The 22,969-nt window shown below is 34.1% G+C and overlaps 1 protein-coding gene across 2 annotated transcripts in view; it reads right to left on the bottom strand.

Moving 5' to 3' along the window:
- Positions 1-22,969, bottom strand: part of LOC132724821 (uncharacterized) — a 29,459-nt gene that overhangs the window by 2,345 nt on the left and 4,145 nt on the right. The window contains exons 2-9 of one of the 2 annotated variants that reach the window (XM_060709783.1): positions 18,168-18,610; positions 15,246-15,372; positions 14,250-14,355; positions 13,348-13,495; positions 7,740-7,896; positions 2,989-3,159; positions 1,988-2,116; positions 569-682 (exon numbers count right to left, since the gene is read on the bottom strand). In XM_060709783.1, the coding sequence (XP_060565766.1) occupies positions 569-682; positions 1,988-2,116; positions 2,989-3,159; positions 7,740-7,896; positions 13,348-13,495; positions 14,250-14,355; positions 15,246-15,372; positions 18,168-18,365 (1,150 nt within the window). In that variant the 5' untranslated portion in view covers positions 18,366-18,610. Of the gene's footprint in view, positions 1-568; positions 683-1,987; positions 2,117-2,988; positions 3,160-7,462; positions 7,620-7,739; positions 7,897-13,347; positions 13,496-14,249; positions 14,356-15,245; positions 15,373-18,167; positions 18,611-22,969 lie in introns of both variants that reach the window. The other variant, XM_060709776.1, reaches the window with a different exon arrangement.

Genomic DNA, 22,969 nt, shown 5'->3' with positions numbered 1-22,969 from the left:
CAATCTGAAATTAAGGCCTAGTAATAAGGAAAGGTGTCAACCTCCAACCTAGGGACTGTGGGTTTGAACCCTCCTGCAAGAACTACCATGTTTTTTTCATGGTTAATCTCTTACCAGTAAATGTCCGAATTTGTTCCAGGAAGTAGACTAAAGTGTGGTTCAATATAGCAACCAGATTTCTTCACAATTGAATGCATATTACATTATTATCTTAATCTAAAATCAATATAGTAATAAATAGAAAATATTGAATGAGTGTAAGTTCAATACTGAATTTATTGAACAAGTAGAATAAAACTATATTATGTGAGCCTACATGAATACTTTATTCTATATCACATACCAAAATGAAGACTGTTTAAAGTGAAAAAGAATCTTTTTTTCATTAATGCGCAGTATAATGCTATCATTTAGCACATCTTTACACTATGTTTGCATCACGTGAATGACGTCACATCAAAATATATGCACGGCCCTGCAATAACATTTTTACAGGGTCACAAAAGTGGCATGGGTGTGTGATAAATATGCTTCCCTCAATCATTATATAATGTAGATAAATTATTACCATAACCAGTTCTCCACCAGTTGACCAATATATATACACTAATTAGGATAGCACCGATTGGATCAATGTACTTCACATCTTCTGTATCAACTTCACTGATAAACTCTTTTGATCCTGAAACAATAAAATGACTTATTATTTACACTATACAGGAAAGGAAATTTTGTCAAGTACATGCATATTATACACAGTTATACATATACAGTTTTATGCACAAGGCATGCCCACCGACTTTTGATTTTTACGCTGAACAATTGGGTTACTAAAATCAATCTGTCTTTTTCGATGCCAAATTATATTAGGTACCAGATTACACCAACGTAAAGTAAGCAGAAGTGAACACTGACACCAATGTGAAGATAATATAAACAACAAGGTAAAGTGAACATTTACATCTAGGTGAAGTAAATATCTACAAGCTGGTGAACAATGTATAGCAAATTGTCCTTGATAGGACTCAAGCTTAGAACCCCTTGAAACAGAAGTGTGTGTGTTTTTATATTTGTTAGGTTTAACAGGGATGCTTTCAAGAAGTGTTATCAAATATTGTTTGGGTACTTAGGCTTAACAACACGATTTTCTCATTATCCGGTGCTGGAAACTCTCAGGTACTTATTATTTCAGGTATTTGTAGACAGGCACCTGAGGAGAATCAAAGACCTTCTGCAAGCAAGCTCGGCCATAAATCAAGTCATATACGGACTTTACAGCTAAACTGAAGGGTAATATTTAGTCCCCAATTTTATGCATTATGTTCATTAATTTAAATTATTTCCACACTCTCGTAACTAGGACACATGATCATAATTCCGCTTTACTGAGAGTGACAAGACATCTTATATATTTCAGGTATGATCTAACAGTTATAAATTCTCTAAATTTAAATATCAGTTCAGATAAAGGGAGATTAATCAATAAATGTTTCCTACTAAAAATGACAGCATAATCTCCCTTTTGCCAACTTTAACTTTTGCATCACAATGGAACTTGAAAATTATTTCTTTGAAATCATATTCCTTACAAATGATACAAGCATAAATGTTTTGAAATACCATTGTCTCTTTAAATCTTCTAAATATTTGAGGTTTCTAAACTTAATCTGTAATTGGTTGAACTGTGTTAAAGCAACAGATTTCAAACACTCCGTATAATTATAATATTTCAGATTTTAATTACTATATTGTGAGTATAATTAATATTTGAGATTATCTCTCTTAAGAACTGTGACTCCTCCCGCAACAATAGTAACACCTTCTTTAACAATTATGACCCCTCCTTCAATAACTGTTAACTCCTCCTTTTTTACACAAGCATGAAGCACAACAATGTTTCACTAACAATTCAATCAATTAGCAATAAAAGAGTAAGGTGCATAACAAAATTAATGAAATTTTAAGTTAAATGAAATAAAATGGTTACCTAGGTAACCACAGACTATGGCTACAATGTTTGATAAGACATCATTCCTGTGGTCTTGAGCCAGCGCCTGCACTGAACTACTGTGTTTACCCCAACAATAACACAACATAAACAATATAAACTTTGACACTGAAATACAGAAAAAATATATATATGCACATTGTTACATACATAAAGGTTATGATTTTTTATATATAGAGTTTTAAAGTGACATCAACACTGTACAGATCACATGGCGACTTTTAAGTTTTACTAGTGGCTGCGGTTGCCTCTCTTTGGATTATTACAGGCATGAGCAGGTGATAAGTAGAACCACCGATATTCCATAACCTAGTTGGATATCAGTTTAATACTGTGAGTTATTATCATTCATTACAAGACCTCTAGTATGTCACCAGAACATCTGTGAAAATTACATTTGCTTATTCAGAATTCAGGGCAGTCTGACAAGACTTGGTACTGCTGGCAGTTACTTTGATTACTAGCTTATGGTACAGATATTCTTGTAGCTATTGTTAGTCACGTTTATTTATTTATTTTTAAGCACTAAAGAAAACAAGGTGTACACTACTATCAGTTAAAAGCTAAGCCAAACTGCACACCAATACAGTCTACACCATTTCAACACTGCTGGTTACTTAATCTTAGCTTTGGGATTTATTAGATTTTAACAGTGAGCAGCAAACTTTGGTAACAGTTTGCATGTAGTCGTTAAAATATAACAACATCATAACAATGCATGCACCAAATAACAGGTGCTCTCTATTTCTGTTGAATGAGTATTTATAAAATTGCATTTTTTTTTTAAATTTAACACACATTTTGTGCTTATGCTAGCTAATATTCGAACCTGTGTATGCTTAATCTTAGCTTTTTAGTACTAAAGTATGATACTGAAATTTTACCTTTCACAGTGAATAGTTTCAAAGTTACAGCAGAACAAACTGATTTCACAATTTTAGCAATTTAAAGATTATAGCTACGAAACCAATAGTACTTACCAATAGTACTAACTGCAATGAGAATAACGGGTAGCTGTACTGACGGAAGATTTCCTTTCCCCGATGAATACCCGACAATAATCTGTACAGATTCAACGATCAGTTGAAATGACGCCAGAGACATGATGACAGACAGTATAACAATAGCGATAGGTTCCAGTCTTGATCTCCCTGAAATTATATACATGTATACGTATAAATATTAGTCATGTACTCAATACAGGACACCTCAGTGACCTCAAAAGCCCTGGCAGCAAGTGAAATAGCTGACTACTGTAGAATTTACTGCCACACTCCTTTGCCAAACAAAGATAAAAACACAAATGCTATAAAATTTTAATAATTCTCAGCTTAACTGCCAACCTCTACAAAATTTTCAAAGAATATTTTAAAGTTGAAAAAGAGCACATTACGATGTGAAAAATGATGAAGTTCTTGGTTTTTTTAAACTTACGAAATTCAAACTTATCTTTCTCTTGGTTATCACTGTCATAAATTACAATCAATGTTTCTAAATATTTAACAAACTTACAATAATTAAATGAAATATAAAACTGTGGTTGACTTATTCTAAACTAGTTTGCTATGGATGTCATTGAAATAATTTACTTTTCATCTAGACTTACAAAACTGTTACTTTATCATTATGATTTTGACCTTATGACATTTAACCTTGAACCTGCTGTATTTATGCAATAGATTTGTCCTGCTTGGACTTTGGAACAGTCTATTTAAACATTAAGGGATTTCAATATCCAAATACAAAGATTGAATTGCCAACAAACCATATGAAGCCAGTCAGATTGCATAGAAACAATGTATGTAAGATGGCCTGGCTCTTCAATGTTGGCAAAGGCTAATCACATTTAGTTCCAGCAAGTAAAGGTTTCAAGCTGCATGCCTTTTTTGGTAATTTACATGGGTTGTAAAATTAATGCTGTTTGCAGTGTGTGAAAATTATTTTCTTTGTTCACTTCACAATATTTTTCTTTTTAATTAAATACATTTTCAAAGTTTTCATGAAAGTTAGCATGAATCTGGAGGCATGCTGCTTTAAGACATTTGTTATGAGATATCTACATATCAAAACTATAAAATTATAGCGGTCACTAGAAAGTGAAAAATTCACTACTTCATGTACACACTGTAGAAAAAAAAAACAACACTAAGGTAAAATAATCTTTAACTTCTAATAATCTAAATAAACATTCAAGAATATAAGAAATCTATTTGAAACACATGCTTTAAAAGCAATATTTTAATAATATCATTTGTGTTTAAGTATTTTTTTAAAAAATTTATAAATCTGCAAAATTATGCATTATTAAATACTAGAACTTTGTTCTGTTATTTGATCTGTCTGACTGTAGCTAAAGGAACAGTGATAATTGAAAACAAAACCTGTTTACTTTGTATTCAAAACATATAAACTAAAATATTCATTAGAGTTAGTAAGCTGACCAAATAACTTCCTTGCATCAGAGAAGTTGGGAGTCCCGGGCAGAATTCCTACCCCTAGCAATCAGAATTCCTACCCCCAGCAGTCAGAATTCCTAACCCCAGCGGGCAGAATTCCTACCCCCAGCAGTCAGAATCAAGCAATTCAATGTCAGTAACCTAAACCATTCCCCTAAGTAACTTTCCTAATATCAGAAAATGTGGTTTGTAAATTAATCTCCAACACATTCTACAATACCAGCTGAGGAAGGAATAAATGCACACTTGTTTAATAGTTTATACATAAAGCCCTTAAAACTTTGCCCCATTCCAATCAAACAGGAAATCAAAACACAAAGGCAATATTAATATTATCCATACACAGATATACATGTATTAAAATTGAAAATGAAAGAGAAACAAATAAAGAAAAAAACCTAAGTAAAAGGAAATAACTCTTAATAGATAAAGCAAAAAATAACTAAATAAAGGGAAATAACTCTTACAGAATATCCATGCAAGTTTTTCAAAAATTCATAAATTTGTTATTATTGAATATTGATTTAACTTAAAGATTTTTTTTTAATATTGATATTACCTACACAGAAAACAATATCTTAAATATGAGAAGAACAATATTGACATGAAACTTAATGCAATATTAATCAGTTAACCAAATACAGTTTTCATTATAGGTAAAACTGTATTATGGAAGTTTACATATCCCATAAAATGTAATTGAAGCTACATAAATGATTAAGGCAGAAACAAACATCTCATAAGCAATTCCATAAACATATCTATCCCATAATATTTATACCAAAAGCTTACTATCAAATGACACATTAATTAATGCCCAAAGCTTTTCTAGTTTTTATACAAGATAACAACACATAGTTCCCAGGCCACTAGCGCTATCTCCCAGTTACACATAGTCTAGGTAGGAACATTATCAGGCAAACTGCTTTACAGACAAAACAAACACGTATCATAGTTTGGAGACTTTTCTTTTGAAAATGTGTCAGAATTAAATCGTATACACATACATGCACAGTGTGTTAACTGGAGAGCAGGTATTAGTTATTCGCACTCAAGAGCATGCTCGTTGTTTGGCTCATTTTTTCTGGGGGTTACTTATTGTTACGCAAGGGAAAGGGATAACAATAGAAAGTCTTATTCAGATGCTTGTTCATTGGTTACTTTTTATTTAGGTTTCACAATATGATAACAGGGAACGTGTTTTTATTTTTGCCTGGGATACAAAAGAGAAAGATCATCAAAACATTTGGCAATCTGATTTATACTCAGGGGCTACACCCCCTCATACAAATTAGATAGCCTTGTGTTTCCATGCTCTTTAACATGCATCTGAAATCAAGAGTCTTTTATGATACTCCCTAACTAAACAAGAGCCGGTTGAACCGGGTGATGCTCCCCGAATAGGTTTTGGACAAAGGAAGGTATACCTCTTGTAGTGTCAGAGTTATGTCACAGACAAAGTTCAAAGTGTAAAAACAACCCAAATGTTGTGCACGACACATTGTCTCAATATGGTGATCATTTCTGTGAAATAGTTGTAAAATCAGACTTCAAATAAGGAAGTTATGGGCTAGACACGATTTTGCTGCAAGGTCATGCTGTGACCTTGACCTTCAAGGTAGCACCCCAAATGTTGCATGTGACACGTCGATTCAATATGGTGATCATCCCTGTGAAATAGTTGTTAAATCCGACTTCAAGGAACGAAGTTACTGGCCGAACGCGATTTTGCTGCAAGGTCATGCTGTGACCTTGACCTTCAAGATAGCAACCCAAATGTTGCGCGCGACACATCATCTCAATATTGTGATCATTTCTGTAAAATATTTTTAAAATCTGACTTCAAATAACAAAGTTATGGGCCGGACAAGATTTTGCTGCAAGGTCATGCTGTGACCTTGACCTTCAAGGTAGCGACCCAAATGTTGCGTGCGACACGAAGTCTTAATATGGTGATTATTTCTGTGAAATAGTTTTAAAATCTGACTTCAAATAATGAAGTTTTGGGCTGGACAGGATTTTGCTGCAAGGTCATGCTGTGACCTTGACCTTCAAGGTAGCGACCCAAATGTTGGGTGCAACACGTCGTCTCAATATGGTGATCATCAACCCAAATGTTGCGCGCGACACATCACCTCAATATTGTGATCATTTCTGTGAAATAGTTTTAAAATCCGACTTCAAATAAAGAAGTTATGGACCGGACACTATTTTGATGCAAGGTCATGCTGTGACCTTGACCTTCAAGGTAGCGACCCAAATGTTGCGCGCGACACGTCGTCTCAATATGGTGATCATTTCTGTGAAATAGTTTTAAAATCCGACTTCAAATAACTAAGTTATGGGCCGGACACGAATTGGGACAGACGGACGGACAACCAGACGACTATATGCTCCCCCGAAATTTTTCGGGGAGCATAAAAATAGAAAGACTATGATGCTAATATTCCTAACTTCCTTATTTTAAAGTTCCTAATTTCCTATTTTTTAGATGCTCATGGTCACAATGAGTTGCCTAGACAAATCTTAGCCCAACAAATTATGCACCAGGACTTCTTATGATGGTCGCCGTTTGTAGAGACAGGCATCTATGAAATATCACTATGTAAAATTAGCCGGTCTCTTAGTGGAAATATTGAGACTTAGTTAATTTATACAGTTTGACCAGGGTTGATTGTGAAATGGTAAAACCTACTATATGTACTTTATTTCTCTTAAAAGTACTTTTAATAAGATAATCATGTGACAGTATAATATTTTTTCATATGAATACGCCTACATTTCTTGCTTATGATGAAACAGGAACCAGTAATTTTAAATTATCATAAACAGCATCCAGTAATTTTAATTCACTGTAAAGAGGAAACAGTAATTCTAATTTATCATAAACAAGAACCAGTAACTTGAATTATCTTGTTAATAAAAGTCAGGAAAACAAAAATTTCTAAAAGCAGTTTGCCTGAGAAATAAACATATTATAACACCATGCATGTATTACCCCCTGGATACTGGTATATATTTCTGTTCTTCATGGCCCGTGATGTCCACCAGATTATAATACCAGAAAACAGGTCAACGGCAGAATCCACCAAACTTGAAATTATTGACACTGAACTGGATAACCCGACGGCGACAGCTTTCGCTATGAGTAGGATCTGTAAACATTTAATTATGTTCATTTTCAGGAAAAATTTACCCTTGAAAAACTGTATAAACTAGTCTAAGGAAAGGGAGGTAGAAATGATGCAAAAAAGTTTTGTTCCCGCAAATGTTACCTTCAGGATAATGGTAAATGTTGCGACTCTTCATGGCGTGTGACGTCCACCAAATTATCACACCGGACATAAGATCTACGACAGAATCTACCAGACTTGATATAATTGATAGTGACCCAGATAAAGCTACTGCTATAGCTTTTATAATCAATAAAACCTGAAATTGAAATTAGTTATGATGGACGTGTTAGTCAACAGGTTATTACAGGTCAAAAGATTAAATGACATATACATAAGGATGTGATACGTAAAAAAGCAAGTGTCCAAGGTTTTCTGCATAAAAATCATATATTAACTTGACGGATGAGGTTCAACTAATCTTTCTCATGTTGAAATATCAGTCGACATTATTTCTGTCCAAATTTGAAATTAGATTCACATGTTATCAAAATGACAATAATCTGTCTGAAAAATGTTTTCACATTCATTTATTGGACAGCAATAGTAATGGTACTGCATGCAAATAAGTAAGATTATTGTCTTATTTTATTTAGATATTAAGTTTAGGAAATGGACGGGTAGATGTGTTAGAAAATGATGTCAATTGGCAAATAAAGAGTTGTATTTGTCTTTTTTGAGGCAATCAATTTTTTTTCTGCTTAATAACAAAACTTAACAGACATGGTCAGACATTGGGAAAAATAGAAAAGCCTCTTGAAATGTAATAATAAATGTTACGTCATATTTGTTATCTGAAACAAGCAAAATAAATAAGAACAATTGTACAAAATTAACAAAAACAGATGGTGTATGATGGTGTAAGAATTGTTCATTGTTAAAGGAAACATAACTTTAAAAGTGTTCACGAGAACAGTGATTAATCTAGAAATCAATGACAATGGGTTTTTGGATTCACATGTTTCAAAACAATGAGTCATATAGCCAAACTTAAGTGTCATAACAGGAAAACAATGAGTCATTTAAAAAAACAACAAGAGCTGTTGGTAGGACAGCAATGCTTAACTATTCTTAGTGCTTGATAGTAAAAAAGCCTTGATAGTGTAAAATTTTCTTTGTAAACAAAAGGGATTTTTTTTTCTTTAAATCCATATTACAGTTATAGGCCTTGGAGAGCGTCCTATTATGCTCTCAAGGAAGAGTATAAAATTTAAATTTGTTTCAAAGCCCTATGTCAATGGACTTAAATCTTTGAAAATATTTGAGGTAAAACTTTATCGTAAATTCTATGTCGAAAAAGGGGCATAATTCTGTCAAAGCGCTTGATAGAGTTACCTCCTCCTGTCTACAGGTTGGGGTCAAAATGGTGAACAAGTGTGCAAAGTTTCAAGTCCATATGTCAATGGACTATGAAAATATTTGAGGTATTACAAAACTTTAATGTAAATTCTTAGTCAAAAAAGGGGCATAATTCTGTCAAAATGCCTGATACAGTTACCTCCTCCTGTCTACAGGTTAGGGTCATAAAGGTGAACAAGTGTGCAAAGTTTCAAAGCCATTTGTCAATGGACTTTGAAAAAAAATTGAGGTTTTACAAAAACTCTAATGTAAATTCTAAGTCGAAAAAGGGGCATAATTCTGTCAAAATGCTTGATACAGCTACCTCTTCCAGTCTACAGGTTAGGGTCATAATGGTGAACAAGTGTGCAAAGTTTCAAAGCCATTTGTCAATGGACTTTGAAAAAAAATTGAGGTTTTACAAAAACTCTAATGTAAATTCTAAGTCGAAAAAGGGGCATAATTCTGTCAAAATGCTTGATACAGTTACCTATTCCAGTCTACAGGTTAGGGTCATAATGGTGAACAAGTGTGCAAAGTTTCAAAGCCATTTGTCAATGGACTTTGAAAAAAAATTGAGGTTTTACAAAAACTCTAATGTAAATTCTAAGTCGAAAAAGGGGCATAATTCTGTCAAAATGCTTGATACAGTTACCTCTTCCAGTCTACAGGTTAGGGTCATAATGGTGAACAAGTGTGCAAAGTTCAAATGAAATAAGTTTGCTTTGTATTATCACACTTATGTGATACCTTCATTTTATTACAAACAAAAGTATTTGATTACTCATCTAAATATTTCATATTTGCATAGGTTTTGTTATCCAAATATTTTCCAAATTTGTTAATAAAACACAAAATAGCTAGGTCTTTGCAATTTTAAAATGAAACAATAGAAAGTAATCATAATTGCGCACGTAAAAATAATGTTATCCGGTCAATCTCTGGAGAAAAAGTTAACCATTCTTATTGTTGTAAAAGATTAAGAAATAATTGTGACTTAATCACTTACCTTTTAAAGTAATTTGCCCCAGGTCTGATTATGGCTACTACAGCCTTTAAGGCGTGTAAAATTTGAGTTATTTGTTTCTAAAGGTAATGATTTTCTTGCAGTTATCCTGACTGAGAACATTACTAAATGGTCAGAGGCTGAGCCATTCTTAAACTACTCTTCCCCCACCATTACTCACTGGGACATTCCTATAACTACAATTACCACCACTATCACAAAACGTAAGTCCCCAAGACACTCAGCATCATTGGTAACATTATTTAATCTGAGAGCGAGCTTCCCATATAAAAGTTGTAGGAGGCTTATCAGAAGACAAGTATGACTGTATGAATACTTATCAGTTCTTACCACCACTACTCCACCACTAGTCCCTAACCACCATACATTTGCTACAGTTACCCTTAAAAATATGGACAAAAAGTCCTTTTGGTATTTACAGACCGATGAGTTGGCTTCATGGATAGTGTTGGGATCACTAATGTTAATTTTAAGCCACCCGTAATAGTTCACTTGTCCTAATAGACTTGTTTTAAAACAAGCCACACTTTTAAATGCTAACAATTTTCTCAGCCTAAGCATATAACCTATTTGCCAAAAACTTTAAACATTCACCAGGTTCTCAATTGCATTTCAGCTGATGCTTGTGGGATTTGAAAATGAAAGCGTTACAGTTGCGTTTGCCAAATTACCGGATAGGATAGCCTTGGTCAACCTAGGTTCAAAGTCAAATGAGATCATGGCATGATACGCTCATAACCTTATTGTTTTGCAGTGGAATCCATAAAAACCCTAAAATCAAACAGAATGTCTCCTAAGGAATCTCTAACTCAGTCAACCCTAATTTTCTTACAAGTCACTGATTTACATTACCTTACCTAGATGTTTTGTTATTGTTGCTGTTCCTGGATGGCGACATATAATATTAACAAGATTTAACCATTTCTCCCTGAACAACACCTGCCATAAGCCATTCAAAATGCATAATCAAATGCCACATGATAACAAATCAAAAGACAAAAAAACTCAAAAAGGGACCCCTACTGTGCACGCCATTCGCCATGTTTTTGTCGTGTTAGCTTTATATAGAATTAAACTACTTTCTTTATGTGCAAACCTTGAATGTGTGGGGACTTCTAATGGGTAAACAATATATGGAATATTTCTCTTAAGAGAACAAACATTAGCTCTTTTGTTCAGGAATGAGGTTTTTTCACGATTTGTTTTTTCGAAAACCTGGCTGAACGGCGATTTCTAGCATTTTTGGAAATGCTAATAATTAAATTTATTTGAATCTGCCCGCTAATCGTTTTTATTTTTAAGACCGACATAGCCTTTGTCACATTCTTGAGCAGTAAACAAAAATCAGAAAACAACATATTGAAAGACTAAACGACTTATCAAAGCCAATGCTTCAGACTGTGATGTGTACATATAAACAAAAGGGCATTCAATTCATGAGTATAATTTGAAATATACATATGAAACCATATTGAGAGCTTTATTACATTACACAGTAAAGTTCTTTCAAAGCTTCAGTATCAAATTCATTTAGTAGATTCTTAAATATGATATTAGTTTAATAATAAAATATAGTTTTACCTCACATGATAATAATAATCATGCTTTGCGAAATAAAAATATATATGACCTTTATGACCTTGTTTTGGGGTGATTTTTTACGCGTTTACCTTATATATTACTAGAAATTTGTAATTAATTAACTTAATAATTGTATAAACTTAACGAATATTGAATAATCATTTGATTTTGACAAGAATAATTAATTGCATCAAATTGTATCTTAGTTTTAATGACCTATTTTAGTATTTTTAAGCGGCCATTTTGAATTGACCTTTTGAAGGTCAAGGTCAATTTTATTTTCTTGGTATCCACCCTCATCGTCTTCAGCATACCCGTATTAGGTTAAAACACTCTATATATTACTTGTACTATAAAATGCCTCTAGCATTCATATTTCCTTAAAATCAGTCCTGTCTATTTCACCGAGTGAGCACCAAAAGGTATATTTCACGAGTGGCGCAGCCACGAGTGAAATATGAACTTTTGGTGTTCACAAGGTGAAATATATTTCGATCTTACACTAAACTAAACAAATTTTCTTTTTATTATATGCAAAGAAACGTTTTAAAAAGACATTAAACCTAATACTGAATGAAAAGCGCGCCAAATAATAATTCAACGTGACGTCATTTTCACGTCATTAAGTTGGTACCAATTTCTGTGCACGCTGGTATTTCACTGAAACAACGTAAGGGGCTTAAATTCAAAACAGTGAAATTATCAAAGTGGTAATTTCACTGTTTCAAACAGTGAAATTACCAGTTTTAAATCACTGATATATTTCTATAAACCACCGAAAAGCATGTAATAAATCATAAAATTGTGAAAAAAATGACATATTACTTGGCATTTTGCGACATTTTGAAAGATTATAATTCTGATCTGTGTAAAGCTTCAAGTAACATGCCCAAAAACCATTTAACTTGAATAAACTATTTCTGTGTTATTGCAATTGGCGTAAATTAAGTTTTACCGGAAGGTAAACAATGTATTTGAAAGACAAAGTCCCTATATTTTGTAAAATCCCTTTTGAGGTTGTGATTTTTTCTGCCGCTTTGTGAAAAAAAAGTGCAATTTTGAATTGTGAAGGGGCCTTATACCTGTCCCTGTTATAGAAGGAAAAATAGCCCTGACATATACAAGTAGACCTACAACTTCATACATCAATTAAGTATAAACATTTACACGGACAAGGTCATTGCAGCAGCTCCTGGTGACTTGAATTTCATTTATCTCAATACAGAATGTCAGGTCCCTTGAAATTCTAGATATTGGCAGTCAACTGTTTCTATTTGCCTTGTATCGATCTCTATTTGTATAAAATTTTATTTTGTGTCAGAGTCTGTATTGGTTTCATTACTCTCTCTATTTTTAGGGACATAATTAAATGGGACAAGCAACTAGAGATTAGCTCTGGGTTATCTTTTCGTATAATCAGACGCACACACCGCCATTTTGTCATCTTGCTCACTGTGTAAGCGTATTTTTTGACTATGGTAAACAGTGCAAATAAGACAAAGTTTAGCTAATCGGCGTGGGATTTAAACAATTCTATAGTTCTCCTCACAATGTTATAAATATCAATCAATGAATTTATATTTTTATAAAAACAACATGAATATATATGCTTAGCAATTGACTGATTGCTAATTGGATGACAACATAAGACTGTTTACCAAGTCCTGTTATGTTGTCCCAGATATTTTAAATCAAGATCAAGTACACTGGTAACAACAAACTTTACAGTAATATACAAAATATAAGCACGTATTTCATTCTCACCAGATTGACAGCGAATGAAGCTTTAGCAAGATTGCTTGATCTTTTCTGCATCTGTATATTTTGTTCCTCTTCATCTTCTGCACACATCTGATCCAGCTGAATATCTTCAAACGCCTTTATCAACTGATCTTGTTCCTTGTAGTATGATCTAAAATTACAACTTTGTCCTTAAAACTTAGTAAAAATTCAATGTCTTAGCATTGTTTGTGTCTGATATAACATGCATTTCTGATATAATCCCTTCAACGAATTGAATATGTTTTTTGATTGAAAGATCCAAATATGCGTTTTGTGACTAAAAGTTACAAATTAGTATTTGTATTTTTCAAATATATCATACTTCTAAAGATAAAGTGCCTCAATAAACTAGGTTTATTTTAACCTGAACATCTATGATAACAAATTATTTAATGTGTTTTTAACATTAAACATTGCCTGATAAACAATGCTTACAGTGCATAAAGAAATGCAATTGTAAAGAATGTAATAGAAAACTTAGGGGGAAAAAAAAGAGATAAATAAATGAAGTTGCACATATTATTATTCACACATTGTGAATATGAACATTTGATATGACAAAACAAACAAATTTTTATTAATAGACTTTCAAAAACATTTTAAGCAATGGCAGTGTGGTTGAAGTAACGGCTCCTACTGCATGTTATTGCCTCACATAACTATGAATACAAATCTAACCAAGAACATAACATTGAAATATATTCATAGACGCTATACATCTTGTTTGCAGAAGGTTGGAACTTCAGTTATAATACCATAACCAATAAAAGCTGAAAAATTCTCAAATTAGAGTAGCAAACTTAAAACTATGCAAGAAAAAATGTTCTTTACCATAATTGATCAACTATAATGTTAAATTAACACCCTAAATCAATATGAATTACCTTATCCTCCTTGACAGTTTCTTATCTGCCTTAGATTTTCCTCGTCTTTTGTCACTAAACACTTTCACTGGTGTCTTCCAATTCTCAGAGTCCTCGGAATTGTGACCTGTAAAAGTCAATACATACAATAAATGTATTTTTACCTGTTATCTTTCTAAATTTTTAAATGGACTTGTCCAGCTTCTATTTTTGGTACTGTCCATTACCAATTTTGGGGATATCAAGATGAACTTAGTTAGCCAGCCAACAGCACAGGGCCCTCAGCCTGGATATAGACTGTGTGAGCAAAGAGGTTTTATTTTAAATATAAAAATACAAGAGCACCGCATACAGTATTAAAGTCTGTCTGTTAAAAAGGGGCAAATCTCAAAAAATATTGCTTTCAGAATTATGCCCCTTGTCTAATAACTTCATTTTGCCATTAAAAGGAAATATTCCCAAGTTTTATGTTATTACCTTTAAAATGTTTGAATAAAGGGGTAAATTAAAGTTTTTGCATGACGGCAACGGCTTTTAGCTAAAAACTGGTTAGGAAACTGAATAACCAGTAAGTATTAGACAAAGTGCTGATTTAAAAAAAAATATACTCTAAACATTACAATGTACCTTAGCTTTCTATGACAAGATATGACATTCTATATGTACATGTTGTATTTCACTTGTTTTCTTTTATTGCATGCTATCTGATCGTGTACAGTACTGTCCTAACTTTATAACCTGACTTCTATTGTAATCATTGTTGAGCACAACAAAATACGAACAAAATGTCATATCTTGTTATGAGAAAACAAAGTGAATGTTGAAAATATAAGAATTTTATTACTATGGTCGGATAAACGTTTAACACAGTTATTAGGTCGCAGTTTATGGTTAACGTTTATGATTGATCACTTTTGCTAAATGTAACACCCCTAGATATAACAAACAGTCCTTATAGTCTATGTAGGTGTAGACATTTGTTAATGAGAAGTTAACTAGTATTACAAATATACTTACCAGAAACTAGGGCACTATTCACAGGAACAACTTCTGTTATCCTAACATGTGAATGCTCCCTACTGCGCAGGTTACATAACGAGAATTCACGGCGACCAATCAGAAAGTTCTCATTGTGCGCCAAATCCTAAAATAGATTTGAATGTTTTACAGAAAATGCTAATTTAAATGGGATGTTAAAATACTCATAGACGTTTTCTAGGTTCAGGAAATATTTTCATTGTACTGAAATTACTATATACGAGTACACAAGATTTCTGAAGATGTGAAAAAAATACACAAACAACACTCTTTAAAAATTTTGTTCCTTTAAAAATCAGTCTTAAAATTTTGGCGGTCTTAATTCTGGGGTAGCCTGAAGAAGTATTTCTACTGTATAGGTATAAGAAACTGCATTAATTTGCTTATAAATAAAATTTAACATTGGCTGGAGATAATAATTCTGGTGACATTGGTCATAAACAAAATATGTCAATAACCATGTACATGTATACTGTTATACATGTACTCATTATTTAGCAAACAGACATTTTGCAATAATAGATTCTGCCAATATAACTCATAAAATACCGGGTAATCCCCTTTACTTTTGTCGACATTTCACTTATACTTTTGCAAATTTTGACAATATTTTACTTTTTCTCCTTGCCTATAAATCTGTAAACACATTTTCATCAATTTACCTATACATTAATACTCTCATTATCATCAATTTACCTATAAATTCGTAAACGCGTTATCATCAATTAACCTATAAATTCCTAAAAAACATTTTCATCATTTTATTAATAAATTCATAAACACATTTTCACCAATTTACCTATAAATTCATAAACACATTTTTATTGATTTACTTATAAATTCATTAACACATTTTCACCAATATACCTATTAATTCATAAACACATTTTCATCAATTAACTTATAAATTCATAAAAAATAAGATATGTTTGTAAAACATGTATGCCCCCCTATCGGCAGCCAATTAGTCATGTGATCAGGTTATTATGCATGACTTTTGACCCAATGAACAAACAATTAATAAAGGTTTTCAGTTATCTAGTATCTACTGGCCATGACTAGTCTCAAGGTAATAATAATTGTGACCCCATAGGTTGTGTGAAGCAATTTAAGTTATTATAAATCTTACCAAATAATATATGCATAAATTTTATGAATCATGTAGGCCTCATTAATGACAGCCAAGTTGTTATATTACATAAGACCTTCAAATGTGTATACCAAAAGCATTTTTAGTTTAATATAAAAATATCAACCAAGGCAACTTGAGTTGTTGAGTTATTGGTCAGAAACCGTCATTAAGTACAAGGTCAATATGACATTGACCCCAAAATCAATAGGGGTCATCTACTGGTCATGACCAATCATCATACCAAGTTTGAAGTTCCTAGGCCTAAGCATTCTTTAGTTATTGATCGGAAACCATTTTTACCAACAAGGTCAATGTTACCTTGACCTTGGACCCCTTGACCCCAAAATCAATAGGGGTCATCTGCTGGCCATGACTAATCATCATACCAAGTTTGAAGTTTCTAGGCCTAAGCGTTCTTAAGTTATTGATTGGAAACCGTTTTTACCTACAAGGTCAATGTGACCTTGACCTTTGACACTTTGACCCAAAAATCAATAGGAGTCATCTGCTGGTCATGACAAATCATCATACCAAGTTTAAAGTTTCTAGGCCTAAGCGTTCTTTAGTTATTGATCGGAAACTGTTTTTACCTACAAGGTCAATGTGACCTTGACCTTTGACCCCTTGACCTGAAAATCAATAGGGGGTCATCTGCTGGTCATGACCAATCACCATACCAAGTTTGAAGTTCCTAGGCCGAAGCGTTCTTTAGTTATTGATCAGAAACCGTTTTTACTTACAAGGTCAATGTGACCTTGACCTTTGACCCTTTAATCCCAAAATCAATAGGGGTCATCTGCTGGTCATGACCAATCACCATACCAAGTTTGAAGTTCCTAGGCCTAAGCGTTCTTTAGTAATTGAACAGAAACTTTTTTACTGACAAGGTCAATATGACCTTGACCTTTGACCCCTTGACCCAAAATTCAATAGGGGTCATCTGCTGGTCACGACCAATCATCATACAAAGTTTGAAGTTCCTAGGCCTAAGCGTTTTTAGTTAATTGATCGGAAACCGTTTTTACCTACAAGATTAATGTGACCTTGACCTTTGACCCCTTGACCCCAAAATCAAAAGGGGTCATCTGCTGGTCATGACCAATCACCATACCAAGTTTGAAGTTCCTAGGCCTAAGGGTTCTTAAGTTATTGATCGGAAACCGTTTTTACCTACAAGGTCAATGTGACCTTGACCTTTGACCCCTTAACCCCAAAATCAATATGGGTCATCTCCTGGTCATGACCAATCACCATACCAAGTTTGAAGTTCCTAGGCCTAAGGGTCCTTTACTTATTGATCAGAAACAGTTTTTACCTAAGAGGTCAATGTGACATTGACCTCTGACTCATTGACCCCAAAATCAATAGGGGTCATCTACTGGTCAAGACCAATCACCATACCAAGTTTGAAGTTCCTAGGCCAAAGCATTCTTTAGTTATCACTCGGAAACCATTTGGTCTACGGACAGACGGACCGACAGACCAACGGACCGACAAGTGCAAAGCAATATACCCCCTCTTCTTCGAAGTGGGGGCATAACAATTCATCAATTTACCAGTAAATTCATACACACATTTCATAAATTTACATGTACTTAAAAATTCATACAAATTATATTTTCATCAATTAAGCTATAAATTCACATAAACATTTTCATCAATATACCTTTAAATTCATACACAACTTTTCACAAATCAACCTAAAAATTCATAAACACATTTTAATCAATTCATCTGTAAATCATTATCAACATAATTCATTAACTAACCTGAAAATTCTTGCCTACATTACTCATTGACTGACTTTTCCGTACACTACTCTGTCTCTCGTACAGTGGCATTTTACTGTCATCCTGGCAATGTTCAAATGAATATTTCTTCTTCACAACATTATCTCCTGGTGCTAATCTACCATTTTTAGTGGCACTTGAACTTTCCATATTTGTTGAGCAAGCTTCGGTATCCATGGCTTGAACACAATTCAACTTAAGTAAAAAGTCTGGTTAATGTAATGCAATCTACTTCAGAAAATGACATCAGCTTCATGTAAAATCTTCAACTTCATGAAAATGACAGTTTCATGTAAATAAGAATTCTACTTCATCCGATGACTTCAGCTTCATGTAAAACTTCAACTTCAGGAGAATATTGCTACTTCATGTAGAAAGTCAGTTTCATGTAAAAACTTTCAAACTTCATGAATTCTTTAACCCTTTCCCCCATGAGCATATTGTGAAAAATGGCCATTTTCACTGAAAAGCCTCCTGTTACATGTTCAAACTGCTATGAGACTATGAAAAATGCTTCAATACTAATCAAACTTGGCACAAATGTTGACTGGACCATTGCCTTTGTAACGACATGCTCAGTCTTAAATTTCCTGTTACCATGGCAACGAGGGGACATCTCAAAATTGGCAAAAATCACTTTTTTGCCTCCATTTTTTCCATCAAAATTTATTTCAAAGCGCTGCAACTTCTCAAGGGATTGAGATAGAGTCAAAGGCTTTTCAGCGTTGGTTACACGTTACCTTATGATCAACCTGGGGTCATTTTATGCCTCTCACAAGTCCAAAATTTTCTTGGCGATGAGGGGGACTCCGCCCCCCTTCAAACCCCCCAAACAGAAGGGGGCACATCCCCCTTCTGGCAACCCCCTGATGTAATATTTGGATGGGGGACGGCGCCGAAAAAATGGTCACTTTTTTTAACAACATTTCTCAAACGAAAGACAGTGTTTGGGGCCTAAATAGGGCATTTTTTCACTGTTTGAGGCCTCAAAAAGGGGGGGGGGCAAAAAGCCGTCGAAACACGCTTATATAAGGGAAAAGGTTAACAAAAAATGATGAAAAACCTTGGAATCACCCAAAATCTAGTTTTTCCATGTTAACATGTGGTCTTTTACCTAATTTTGGTGAAAAATTGTTGTTTTGTAACATTTATAATTTTTTTAGTTAACCCTTTCCCCCATGAGCATATTGTGAAAAATGGCCATTTTCACTGAAAAGCCTCCTGTTACAAGTTCAAACTGCTATGAAACTATGAAAAATGCTTCAATACTAATCAAACTTGGCACAAATGTTGACTGGACCATTGCCTTTGTAACGACATGCTCAGTCTTAAATTTCCTGTTACCATGGCAACGAGGGGACATCTCAAAATTGCCAAAAATCACTTTTTTGCCTCGATTTTTTCCATCAAAATTTATTTCAAAGTGATGCAACTTCTCAAGGGATTGAGATAGAGTCAAAGGCTTTTCAGCGTTGGTTACACGTTACCTTATGATCAACCTGGGGTCATTTTAAGCCTCTCACAAGTCCAAAATTTTCTTGGCGATGAGGGGGACTCCGCCCCCCTTCAAACCCCCCAAACAGAAGGGGGCACATCCCCCTTCTGGCAACCCCCTGATGTAATATTTGGATGGGGGACGGCGCCGAAAAAATGGTCACTTTTTTTAACAACATTTCTCAAACGAGAGACAGTGTTTGGGGCCTTAATAGGGCATTTTTTTCACTGTTTGAGGCCTCAAAAAGGGGGGGGGGCAAAAAGCCGTCGAAACACGCTTATATAAGGGAAAAGGTTAACAAAAAATGATGAAAAACCTTGGAATCACCCAAAATCTAGTTTTTCCATGTTAACATGTGGTCTTTTACCTAATTTTGGTGAAAAATTGTTGTTTTGTAACATTTATAATTTTTTTAGTTAACCCTTTCCCCCATGAGCATATTGTGAAAAATGGCCATTTTCACTGAAAAGCCTCCTGTTACAAGTTCAAACTGCTATGAAACTATGAAAAATGCTTCAATACTAATCAAACTTGGCACAAATGTTGACTGGACCATTGCCTTTGTAACGACATGCTCAGTCTTAAATTTCCTGTTACCATGGCAACGAGGGGACATCTCAAAATTGGCAAAAATCACTTTTTTGCCTCCATTTTTTCCATCAAAATTTATTTCAAAGCGCTGCAACTTCTCAAGGGATTGAGATAGAGTCAAAGGCTTTTCAGCGTTGGTTACACGTTACCTTATGATCAACCTGGGGTCATTTTAAGCCTCTCACAAGTCCAAAATTTTCTTGGCGATGAGGGGGACTCCGCCCCCCTTCAAACCCCCCAAACAGAAGGGGGCACATCCCCCTTCTGGCAACCCCCTGATGTAATATTTGGATGGGGGACGGCGCCGAAAAAATGGTCACTTTTTTTAACAACATTTCTCAAACAAAAGACAGTGTTTGGGGCCTAAATAGGGCATTTTTTCACTGTTTGAGGCCTCAAAAAGGGGGGGGGGGCAAAAAGCCGTCGAAACACGCTTATATAAGGGAAAAGGTTAACAAAAAATGATGAAAAACCTTGGAATCACCCAAAATCTAGATTTTCCATGTTAACATGTGGTCTTTTACCTAATTTTGGTGAAAAATTGTTGTTTTGTAACATTTATAATTTTTTTAGTTAACCCTTTCCCCCATGAGCATATTGTGAAAAATGGCCATTTTCACTGAAAAGCCTCCTGTTACATGTTCAAACTGCTATGAGACTATGAAAAATGCTTCAATACTAATCAAACTTGGCACAAATGTTGACTGGACCATTGCCTTTGTAACGACATGCTCAGTCTTAAATTTCCTGTTACCATGGCAACGAGGGGACATCTCAAAATTGGCAAAAATCACTTTTTTGCCTCCATTTTTTCCATCAAAATTTATTTCAAAGCGCTGCAACTTCTCAAGGGATTGAGATAGAGTCAAAGGCTTTTCAGCGTTGGTTACACGTTACCTTATGATCAACCTGGGGTCATTTTATGCCTCTCACAAGTCCAAAATTTTCTTGGCGATGAGGGGGACTCCGCCCCCCTTCAAACCCCCCAAACAGAAGGGGGCACATCCCCCTTCTGGCAACCCCCTGATGTAATATTTGGATGGGGGACGGCGCCGAAAAAATGGTCACTTTTTTTAACAACATTTCTCAAACAAAAGACAGTGTTTGGGGCCTAAATAGGGCATTTTTTCACTGTTTGAGGCCTCAAAAAGGGGGGGGGGGGCAAAAAGCCGTCGAAACACGCTTATATAAGGGAAAAGGTTAACTCTGAAAGTAGACAATATTAATCAAAAATATAGTACATGATTTTTCACATCCCTTATCTTTTAGGATGTCTAACCAAACACTACATGTATAGTGTTTTAAATTTTGCATAACTTTAAATTTATAAGTGGAGATACAATTGCATCACTTCAGATCTGTAGCTGGAGATTCAATTCACTGACTAAAACCACTTAAAATCTGTGTTATCTATTCAAAATATATATTGTAAAACACTACTTTACATATTTTACTTCACCTACAGGCCTTCCATGTTGAAATATGCAAAATAAAATAAACAAGCAATTACCATAGTATTGCAAGCAATCCATAAGTCCCCTACCGGTAAGAGCCCAAGCAACATTCTGAAGGGCCATTGGCCATTCACTTATGTTCCTATTTAAATAAATTTGTTGAAAAAGTTCTTTAAAAGTGATCACAGGAAACAGTTCTTATGTACAGACAGACAGACGGACTGAAGGACACTCTAAAGTTATTTTTTAAACATCCCTGTTATCAAAATATAACATTTTTAAAATCCTATCATGATTGAAGAAGTTGGAGTAAAAATTACCAATTTCTCAAAAAAAAGTCTAAGTTCAAAAGGGGCATACTTCTGGCAGTATTGAACACTCACAAATGTTGAGTGATAATAAGAAACATTTATATGAAGTTTGAAGTAGATACATTCAGAAAAAGAAGTTATTAAAAAAAACAATGTTTTTTTCATAAAAATTTTATGTTCAAGGGAGGTAATTCTGATAAATTTTGTGCTAGAGTTGTAAACCTTGTCACATATGATGTGGTTGATGACAAGCAACTTATATTTAAAGTTTGAAGAAAATACCTTAAGAAATAAAGTATTTATAGTGAAAAAACTTAAAAACTAGAATCAGAAATCTTGAAATTCAGTCTATTTGTTGCCATAGCAACCAGAATTTTCAACATAGGAAGTTAAGAAAAGGATGTGCATAATTTCCATACTGCCATCTACCCATATGTCAAGTTTCATAAAAATATTTTCAGTACTTTTTGCGTTATCACTGGATCCAGGTTATGTGTAAAATTTGCCATATTTTCAGTCTATTTGTTGCCATAGCAACCAGAATTTTCAACATAGGAAGAAAGGAAAAAGACGTGCATAATCTCCATACTGCCATCTATCCATATATCAAGTTTCATAAAAATATTTTCAGTACTTTTTGCGTTATCACGGGATCCAGGTTATGTGTAAAATTTGCCATATTTTCAGTCTATTTGTTGCCATAGCAACCAGAATTTTCAACATAAGAAGAAAAGAAAAAGACGTGCATAATCTCCATACTGCCATCTATCCATATATCAAGTTTCACTAAAATATTTTCAGTACTTTTTGCGTAATCGCGGGATCCAGTTTTGTGGACGGACGGACTGACGGACGGACTGACGGACAGACAGACGGACGGAGGGTAAACCTAAAGTCCCCTCCGGTAAACCGGTAGGGGACTAATAAGTT

Source organism: Ruditapes philippinarum, unplaced genomic scaffold, assembly GCF_026571515.1.
Source record: "Ruditapes philippinarum isolate M1 unplaced genomic scaffold, ASM2657151v2 ctg502_1_1_1_1, whole genome shotgun sequence".
NCBI lineage: Eukaryota > Metazoa > Mollusca > Bivalvia > Venerida > Veneridae > Ruditapes > Ruditapes philippinarum.
This window is presented reverse-complemented; position numbering and strand designations above follow the sequence as displayed.